Genomic DNA, 10,827 nt, shown 5'->3' on the forward strand with positions numbered 1-10,827 from the left:
TTTGCTACGATAATCCGAAAGGCAAGTCCAACACTTCTCGGTTCAATGCAGCTGAAAATTGTTTGGAAAGCAAATGACAGTTGACAGTTTCTGTAACTTATGAGCATTTTCTTCCTTAATACTTACATCGCAACGTGGAATTGCATTTATCGAAATTTATTGAAGCTGAATAATTTGCACGGCTAGAAGTAGAATTATAACAAAAAATCTAATACCTGAACAATTAGTTGTATGGAAGATATATGTTATCGTGGTACGGTTCCGGCAAATGACTTAATACATACATTATAAAAATACACCGGCCCAGCAAATTTCAGTCGGATATCTCGAAAAATGAGGGACTACATTGCGTTCAAACATACAAAGAGACAGACAGACATGGCTAAATCGGCTCAACTCGAAGTTCTGATCATTTACGAATACATTTCCATGGGTCTATATATTCCTTCTTCTTCCGGTACTGTTCATGTAAGGTACAAAAACTAAGGTGATACGATTGTACTCAAATTACTGCAGAACTCGAACCCGGAAGATATTTTTCTTAGAAAATCTCCAAGGCTTTTGAGATTTTCGATACTTTTTTCAGTTAAAGGAAATACCCCGAGTATTTTTAAGTGCCAAAATATGGCTTTACTAGTTTCATATATGTAACCCTTATTAACCTAAAATCATACAAAAACTTCAAGATTCAAACACTTATCTTACCGGTATCCGGCGGCGGCCGATTTATCAAGTCTCCCAGCAGATCTCGTATTAAAAACGATTTAGCGCTCTGGTGATGCATTTTGAAGTTATGCACAAAACTTAAACTGCTTTTGTAAATTTACGTTTTTTTACAAATACAATTTTTTGATATTTTTGTTTACTAACAGTAGTTTTTAATGCATACTTGCAATCAACTTTATCTCTTTTTGAAATATTTCATAGAGGAAATCGTTGAAAATATTCCTTTGCTTCACTTTCAATTAACTAAACACTTAGTTTAGCACTTTACAGTTTTAGTGTTTGGTAGTTTAGATTTTATTTTCTATAATTTTATCAAATTTATAAACTTTTTCTTGGTGGCAATGATCGATTTTAAATCGTCTCTTTCCCGCTTCAAACTCAGCGATTTTAATTGTGTTATGTATTTTTTTTTGGGTTTGTAATGTTTTTGTTTTTAATTTTTCTAAGTCCAACTTTCTGCGTTTAACGCATTACCGCCGCAAATGAAGTCAAATGAACAACTGAAATATGTCGTTTAATCCGTTTAACAGTGAAAATGATAGTCAGATGCACGCAGGATAACGGCAGTCAAATGATGAGCGCAGCGAAACTGACAAAATAAATTAACGCAAATTGTTGGCAGTTAGGAGAGTGAAAGCAAGCCAAGTAAATAAATACAAAAAAAAAAAGAATTTGCAAAAAATGAGTAAAAAGCCTTCGCATGTTCTGTAAAGCTACTCTCCTGCCTGCCATGCTGCAGCATCACATTTAACCGTTATTTAATCAATGCACATGTCACGCGCGCACATAAACACCGAAACAAATGCGCGCTCTCATATCTTTCTCTCTTTGCTGCACTCAGCATTCGATGCCATCCTGCCACACGCGCAACTTGACAACCACCCACTTCTCTCACCCACACTTTCATCATAGACAGCTGAGCACGCTCTTCTCCACCCACCTACTAAACGCAAGGCATATAAGGATGTTGGCCATTTTGTTTTTGAAAAAATACCGTTCTCGCGAAGTACTTGTTTATCTGGTCGCACTCGCGCGGTTTCAGCGCTCGCATATAATCTGAGCTACTTGATTGCTTTCTCCTTCTAACGCTAGCGGCTTTAGATTTTTTTTATTCACAAGCCATCGTCCAACCACCCACACACCCATCGTCTGCGTTAGTCCTTTGGACGACATTACAGAAGCTTTTCACTGATTGGTTGCACGTTTAGCAACCCCCTGTGGCTTTTGTAAATGCTTTAAATTTTTTTCTTTAACCCACGCTATTCGGTTCACTTTGCTACGCTGTTGTGGTGTGGGTGCGTTTAGCATAATTTGTTGGCATTTTAGGCAAATCACATCAAGATTTGCTTTGCCATCATGCGTTTCCGGTATGGCTTTGGTTGGTTTTGGTGGCTGAAGTTTCACAGGTTTCGAAAGGCTAATGCATGCTGTTGCCTAATTAGGCAGCAGTTTTGTGTTGAGTGCAATACTTGAAAGGTTTTCGTTGTTCATTTTGTGTGTTTTCAGTTAAGAAAGATTCTACTTGAAGTAGAGCTAATATTCGTATTGAAAGACTTTATGGCTATGGCAGGTCACACTAGCTCCTTACAGAAAAGGTAAAAAGGAAGGTGGCGCTTAGATAGATGATATCACGATCCAAAAAATCGTCTGTGTAAGTTTCTATTTTTGACTATACCAGACACCACAACCTTTCTTATTAAAGCTACTTAAAGCCATGTTTCTGTCTCGGTAGAGAATCCCCCGAAGGAAGAGACCTACCCTCTCCACAGACTTAGTTACAGAAGAAGACGGAGACTTATTAAGATGCCCACAATCTTCATGTCGTGGACTAAGAAAGTGGGGCTCGAACTGGACGTGGAAGTTGACGGAGTCAAAGATTCAGCTATATCCGCCAGCAGCGCTCGTCGCGAAAACATTGCCCTTGTAGGCCACCCATCGATGTAAGCGATCTGGCTGAACTCAGATCCGGTTAGTGCAGTAAGACTAACTCGTACCCGATCGAACGAGTCTCTACAAATTTCGTAATCACTCTTCTTCGCGTACATAGCAAAAAGCAGTAACAATGAGCAGCGTTGTTCAGATTTCTATGGCTTTTAAGAGCTCCCGAGGATCTCAAATATTGAAAGTTTATTTGACATACATATGTAGATACATAGCTGTCGAAAATTACTGCGGAAAGCGAAAGGGGTGTTCCAGTACTAAAACCACTTCGAGACTTTAAGCATCAATGTAACTGAAGGACCTATTCTGAAGCTTCATGGACGTTCCTTTGGGAAGATTAGCTCAGCCTGTGACTTAGGACTGGCAAACTATCGATAATATCGACACGACTATCGTTGGTTTCCGTCTGACGATAGTCCTATCGATGGTCGCCAACTATCGACAGAAACCACTATTTCATCTTTTTTCTCCCTTGTCTAGCAATTAATTGATTTTATGCATATGAAAGTGGTTTTCCTACGAATCCAGAACAGTTACTCTTCTTGAAAATGAAATCAATTACACGGCAATTCGCAACAAAAATAGCACTTTCGGTTCTTTTGAAGATTCAAACACGGTTTGTTTGGCAGATATCGAATAAAGCAACGATCTATCAAATCAACTGTTTGGCTTCTTAAGAGTGAAAGACATCGAAATTCAGCTGAAACCTGTTGTGCGGTAAATCCAATTTTTGATTATCTGACCCATATGAAGTTTAATCAAACCGCTTGTGTTGTATAGCAAATTCCGAGTGAGGACATAACAGATAAAAATTATGGAGCGGAAAATGTAGAATTCTCTGCTTAAACAAGTCATGCTTGTATGGTGTATGGGGAAATGAAAAAAGCATGTTCGAGAATGTGTCCTCAAAAATTTTTTTTTAATGTAATTTTGGTAATTTAATTTAAGTCCATTGATCAATTAATTTCCGAGCCTATTTCAAGTAGTTATTAGAGCAGAGCTCCAGGCCTCATAAGCTGAATAAAGTGCTGAAGGTCTGAAAAACCCCAAACGTTTGATGTGGGGCTTCCCTGTTGTATTAAACCGATACTATCGAAAAACTATCGATGGTTTTAGGCAATAGTATCGTTAACTACCGATAGATTACCAGCCCTACTGTGACTGGTTTCAGGCTACCCTCGAGGTCCATTTTACATATCACTCAGTCGGTTTGTCGGCTAGATAGACCTTGTGCATGAAAAAAAGTCAAGTCTGTTAATTGCATCAGCAAAACGGGAAGCAAGCCAGCCTAACATTCACGCACGCCGGCAGTTTACTGTCAAAAATTTCTCATGCACATACAACTTGTATGGGACCAACCGAAATTGAACGGCGTGCGTTAAAAGCTAACTCAAATTCCAAGATTTGTGTTGCGTGACATTTCGATTTGACGTTTGTGCTCATTTGACATTTTGGCGCGACTATGAATTCAAATTTTCCTCAACAACTGACAGAAATGCAACTCTGAGAAATCACGCACGCAAATTGATTTCGGTTAATCAAATGTGAAAACCTTACGTTTGTGCGTAGAAAAACTCTCGCCGGTAATATTACGTTGAGCTGAAAGACATACACTTTGTCAAAGTTTCAGTCATCAAATGGTCGTAAAGAACTTTCCATGAAGCCCTTCCAGCTGTAAACTTAAGTTAATGAAATTGGTTCCTTTAATTGTCTATGGTTATATTCTTTATTATTTAGCGGGATTGCGATTATATTTTGCAAACAGTTAAATAAGTTTCTATATCTAAAAGAACTACATAGCCCCTAAATACTTTACATACATACACACTACTTATTCAGATCCCATTCCCATGTTCCTCCAATTTTTGCTGAAAATCTTTAAATGCCGCCATTGTAGCGCCAATCAGATGCAATGAGCCGGTAACCAGCACATCCACCTCTTGTTTAGCGCAATAAACTTGACGCAAATGCAGCAAACAATCTACAATCGAACCAAAAGTCTTGGACGTATCCGTTTCCTCCGATTCCATGCACAATTGATACCAAATACTCGAGTGAAGACGTGCGCGCTTTAGCTGTTCAGTGATTCCGTAAACGGAAGTATTGTCATTGTGATTAGAGGCGCCCGAAGAAATATTCGGCACAAAACAAACGATCGCGAATTCATTACTGGCGTGAAGAACCTCGAGCAGACGTCTCGAATCACGTTCGCCGGTGGTATTGAAAATGAGCACGCGTGGGTTGGTACTGCAGGATGTATAGAAAACAGAAAAATTAGAGAGTTAGTAAGTATTTGGGTGGATCAAGTAATTTCATCATAGCTTACCTCTTCTCAGTTACACGCTTGTACCAATCGCAACAGACGCGTATACTCTCCACAGTGTGCGCCCCATCGATGTGAAACCTTTGGGGTTGAGAAAAAATAGTACTAAGTATGACGTTATTGCCGAATCGGAATTTTTCAACCTACTTTAAATTCTCAATGTTCAAAATCTCACAACGACCTGGCCAATTGCACTGCTGCAAGCCACGTTCAACTTCGCTGGTTAGCTCTGTGGACTCGACTTGTTTGTAGCGTGAATACCCATTCTTGCGTAGCCAATCGTAGGCGAGTTGTATGGCCAGCGAGCCATTCAGTCGTATTACCTCATTGAGGTTGGATAGTAGTGCTTCAATTTCTGGTTTACGGAAATACTCCTCATACTCGGGCACTATGTGTAAGTTGGCCTAGGGAAAGAATATAGAAAAGTATCCGCTTAAAAAAATGATCGCGAGAATTAAAATACTATTCTCGCTTACATTACGCTCCTTCGCACGCGCTTTGATCACATCGAGGCACTCCTCTTGCGTTACAGATGTGTAGACATCAGCGTTTTCCTTGATAATACCAGCCTTTTGCCAAGCAATTTCGCTCAGTGTATCGCCCAGCAGGTGCGTATGCTCGAGGCCAAGTGAGGTAATGCCGACCGTTTGGGTATTTCTTGAAAATAAATGCGTAAAATACACGTTAGAATAGGAACGCACATGTGTTTGAAAGTAAACGAGGTTTCTTGGAGTTGTTTGCTACACTAAACTTTGCTAAAAAACACAAATCTTCATGAGTTGAACATAATAATATTGCCAGCGCGTAAAGAGCCGCTAAAACATAGATCTGCCTTGATTAGAACGTTGATTAGTTTTTTTTTTAATAACGACCCTAGTCTTTCGTTAAACAAATGGAGGAACTGCTTTGGTACCCGGTGCTTAGATACACCGCCCGTTCGCCGGTCATAAGAAAGTATTCTGAAGTTATCGAAAATGAAGTCAGCTATTGCAAAGGTCCCGGTATAAACCTGAAGCCCTTTATGAGAAAAGTAAAAATTTCGCTACAGATTCGCTTATTACCGGCACTTTTATAGAGTATAAATATACATCTTTATTTGGTGGAGAGATCTCAGAAAAAAACATTTGCAGCTGCCACTCGCCCTTTAAAAGTGTTGACGTAGAATGCTACTGAAATAAGTAGAGCAAGTATAGACCAGCTCCGAGAAGATTTAAGCACCCGTGGATTGACAGCCTTATGCTGTATCACGAACGATAGGCAACACGAACGATTCGTCTGCAGAGGAATGCTTAAAAACTTAGTCGGGTCAGGGTAAGGCTGTAAGTTAAATAACATCCTAACGCACCAGACCTTTAACGTACTCTTAAGGCTGTATACTTTTATGAGTACTTACGTTTCCTTTTCAAACTCCCTTATTAATATGAGGCTTCGACGTATCTGTTTTCTTTCCAGTTACATACCTTATTACATTCGTGCAATCCAACTCGCCGCCAATGCCCACCTCCATAATGATAACTTGGACTTTCTCCTCGAGGAAAAGATGAAAACTAAGTATGGTCAGGAACTTGAAATAAGCCGGCATATCACCCTCATATTGTTGTTGGCTACGCAGGCGATTATAGACTTTCCGAAAGGTACGTACAAACTTCTGTTTCGATATAGGTTGCCCGTTAAGGCGTAGTCGCTCAGTTACTGAGAGTAGGTGTGGTGAACTGAAGAAACCCGTGCGAACGCCATGCGCACGAAGAATAGATTCGGTTAAGGCGCATGTGGAACCCTGAAAAATAAATGAAATAAAAAGAAAAACTGCAGTTAGATATTATGCTAGATGAGGTCGAAGCTTTCTACGGGTACTATAGAATTTTATATTGCTTGCTAAGTTCAACTTAAACGAATACAAAAAAATAATTATGCTGGATGTAAAAAAAACATGTATTTCGGGCTGATAAGCACTCAGTGCCTCTGTACAGATACAAAACTCAGTTAAAGTCAATGACGTCACCGCCCAAAGAGAGCTCATACACCTCGCATCCAATTAGGTATAATCAAATACTAATTGTGGATGTGTTTGCACCGAAAACATCCGGGAGGTTATCAAACGCAAGTAATGTGGAGAATTATCAGCAAAATGCGCATGACGATGCGTCTATAATATATTTGAAAACGATTAACAGACTTAAATGTAAATATTAAGTTCTTTTCTTTTTCTGAAATATATATAAACATAGGTGTGTATGCACAGACTTGATCTTCTGTTCCAGTAGAACGAATCCCCCTTGAGATGTTGATATCAGCTTAGCCATGGCTTCCATCCGAGAATCTCGGTTTGGATTGACAGCGCACTGCTTCTTCTCTTCCTTTTAATTGGTACGGTGACCCCCTATCATATATTTTCTTCAAAGAAAATATGTAATCGTGAAGGGTGCGGCTTAGAGACGATCTTTCCTGATTCTGGACTAATTTCTGCTTGCTAATATTTCCGAAAGTGCGACTGCATTCTCCACGGTCGGAGTTGCTGGCATAAAGCTATAGCTAGACGGGCAGATGGCATTTGGGCGGGAAGAATATAACTCTCCGGGAATAAGATGGGACCCCTAAAAGTTAATTATAAAGTTTTTTTTTTGCTTTGGCATCATTGAGCTCTTTTTTTCTCTATCCACTTCCACTTCAGAAGTGAATCAACCAGCCAGAATAATTTAAGGCTCAGGCATGTATGCATTCCGGTTATATATTTCAGAGCTAGAAATTCAACTACTCATTATCACATCTTGAAGGCTGATTTTCTTAGACTTGGGGGTCTAGTCTGTATTGCGATTAGAAAAGCAGATAATTTGGATTCGAATACTCGGCACTTTTAATTTGTATTAGTCCGTGCCGAATTTCGAATCGCATTAAGTTTCGAATCGCAATACAGAGTAGAGCGCTTGTAGTGCTAAGTCATTCGCCGGAAGGTGTACAGATGTATCTTCCCTGTTTCTGGGATAGTATCCACCTGGCGGAAAAGCAACTGTGGGAGGGCATACTATAGCTCATGTCTAATGCCTGCAGATCTGGTAAATTAAAATCAGGCAGAGTTCTGTTCCCTACAGGGTTTTGTATCCACAAAATAACTTAAACTTAACTTACATAATATTTACAAAACTAATGAAATATGTTATAATAATAAAACCCAGTCATTGCACACAGATTATATAACCTAATCCTAGTGACTTTTAACGCGTGATATTTTGAGAGGTGCATACACTCGTGTTTAAAGTATTTGGACAGTCATCATATTTGATGTGAATCGCGTAGATAAGGCACTAGTTTTTTGATAAAAGTTGGCACTAAAAAATGTCAATACTTTACTGATAAGAATGATAAGTTCATAGTCATCAAAGTATCGGCTATCTAAAGTGGCATTTTCCCAACTTGATTGATGCACTTAGACTAATTATTATTATTATTTTCAATACACCGATAAAATGTTTTTCTAGTGTATCTTTTTATATAAAATCTGATTTCACATATTGCATCATTTATTCAATGACAATAACATTACTTCTCCTTTTTGCTGCAATTTCTGGAATAAAATTTCATCAATATTTACCACTTAATCTTGGGCTAGCAAGCTTTTTTAGAGAAGTTGTGGAATATGTAAACATATGTATGTGCGTACAGTACACTGAAAAAATTCGTCTGACTAATCGCGTAAGAGACCAGTGGAGAGCAGTTTCAAAAAGTAAAGGATTTCTTATATTTATTAGAACCCAGCATAAGCACCGATACTAAATAATGTTATGCTTGAAATCCAGCGGAGAATTCTACGAATGAACACAAACTCTTAACGCTGCACGTACTGGGGCTAGCAGAGAAACACAAAGTCCTGCTTTGCATTGGAAAGACCAGGTGGCTTCTCCTGGGCATGAATCACGTAACTTTGAAACGATAGTCGTTCGAACGATACTGACAAAACGACCTCGTAAAAACACTGATTTATGCATTTGTGTTGCTGTTACGTGTTACTATTACTGTTACGTGAAGCAAAACTAGAATCGAGTTGACGATATGGCACAAACGATCAAACAATTTTTGGTTTTCATGAAGCAACACTATCTCGACACGATATCGTTCAGACGATTGTCGTCATACGTGATTCATGCCCAGGCATTTCCAATTAGCGTCAGTTGGTACTTTTCATACCAGTTGGGGTATAAAGGCGATCCATAGTCTTTTCATTGAACATGCCCGAACCATCACGCCCATTAAAATTGGCTTCAATCGTTCTGTAAAAACTAAACAGTTTTCCGAGGCTCTGAGACGATTATTTCTTATACCTATCAATACGTTTTTGAACAAAAAATCTTTATTTAAAATAAACATTTACCGCCGAAAGGGCATAGTCTTACATGTCTATTAGAGCGTCTCGTCTTACAGGCAAAAAAAAAGTTCGCCGTATACCCCCTCATATGAAGTAGTTTTGAAAAGCATTTTAAAAAATGTTTGGACAACCCTAGTTCTTCATATCTTTGGCATTAATAGTCGGATTGTAAAGTGTGATACACCAATATTTTTGTCTCGAGGAGGGGGTTTTTCCTACGGACCTCATTGACTTCATGTTCCCCATTGTGGTACTTACCCACCAGATCTCAGTTGCTACCACCCTAACGTACCGACCTAATGACAGTAAATTAAAGACCGTCAAAAATCCTTAATCTTTTGTGAAAGAAGTATTTCGATTAGTATAAATGCCGAAGATATGAGGAAAGATGTAAGTGGGCGATTACCAGGGTAGTCCAAACAATTTTTTTTTAAATGCTTTTCAAAAAGACTTCATATGATAGGGGTGTATGACGGACTTTTTTTCGATACGGTCTAATGTCTATGCTTGGCAAATAACCTTTGATTGAGTTATGTCCCTTCTGCAATTCTCATCATACTTATGTTTTAACTCTACTCTCTAATTCGTATAACTTACAACTATGGTTGCTTAACTCCGGCTTTGTGAGTCTAACAAAAAATTGAAAGACCAACTGCATTTTGCTACTGAGCCTGAAACCCTGAGATTTTTTAATACTCTAAAAAAAGGTTTAAAGGGTTCTTAGTAATCAGACCGCGGATTACACAGTACCAAAAAAAAAAATCCATGAAAGGTTTTGGCAGACTGGGTCTTTTATGCTTTTGCGGTCGCTTAACGCGAATTTGAAGTCCGTTTAGATTCCCCACGTCGGGACTTTTTTCTAACCCTGGTTGTAAAAAGAATCGCGTTTTAAACGACTTCACAAAAAGAAGAAGGTTTATAATAATTTTTTGATTGCTTTTTGAGCTCTAGGCCGAGGGTAAATAAAACAATTGGATGTCTTATATTCCTTTTTAACCGACTTCCAAATAAGGAGGAGGTTATCAGTTCGTCGGAATATTTTTTTTTTTTTTTTTTATGTATGTTACCGCATAACTTTGCACCACGTCAACCAATTCTTTTTGCAACGGAAAGGTAGTGTCTCAGAGGTGGTCCCATACTAATTTGGTTTAGATCCGATCATTGGATCATGAAATATATAGATAAATCTTGGCTTTGCCTGGTATTCATAATTTTTTTTTCTGGCTGCATTACAAATTTCTTTCCATACAAAATATATTCGACATTTTGTTATGTATGGAAAAAAAAATTATTAAAAATCAACGCCATTCTTTAGCAACTTGAAAATTGCACATTATTACCCTAGAATTTAACCCTTCGATTTGTGAGAAGGTCCCTAGGGACCTTTTCGTATTTCATGTGCCTATATCTTTTTGTTCAATGCATTTTTGAAAAGAATTTATACATGTATTCCAAGAATAAATTAAGCTGAATCGTT

General features: G+C 38.5%; 1 protein-coding gene across 1 annotated transcript in view; it reads right to left on the bottom strand.

Moving 5' to 3' along the window:
* Nucleotides 1-4,369: 4,369 nt before the first annotated feature.
* The window catches only part of LOC118753312 (folylpolyglutamate synthase, mitochondrial-like), a 9,711-nt gene continuing 3,253 nt past the window's right edge, over nt 4,370-10,827 (bottom strand). Inside the window, exons 3-7 of the mRNA XM_036488184.1 lie at nt 6,451-6,767; nt 5,467-5,647; nt 5,138-5,394; nt 4,994-5,071; nt 4,370-4,914 (exon numbers count right to left, since the gene is read on the bottom strand). Coding sequence (XP_036344077.1) covers nt 4,503-4,914; nt 4,994-5,071; nt 5,138-5,394; nt 5,467-5,647; nt 6,451-6,767 — 1,245 coding nt within the window. The 3' untranslated portion in view covers nt 4,370-4,502. The remainder of the gene's footprint in view (nt 4,915-4,993; nt 5,072-5,137; nt 5,395-5,466; nt 5,648-6,450; nt 6,768-10,827) is intronic.

This window comes from Rhagoletis pomonella, unplaced genomic scaffold (assembly GCF_013731165.1).
Source record: "Rhagoletis pomonella isolate Grant_MI unplaced genomic scaffold, Rhpom_1.0 Rhpom_scaffold_02344, whole genome shotgun sequence".
Classification (NCBI taxonomy): domain Eukaryota; kingdom Metazoa; phylum Arthropoda; class Insecta; order Diptera; family Tephritidae; genus Rhagoletis; species Rhagoletis pomonella.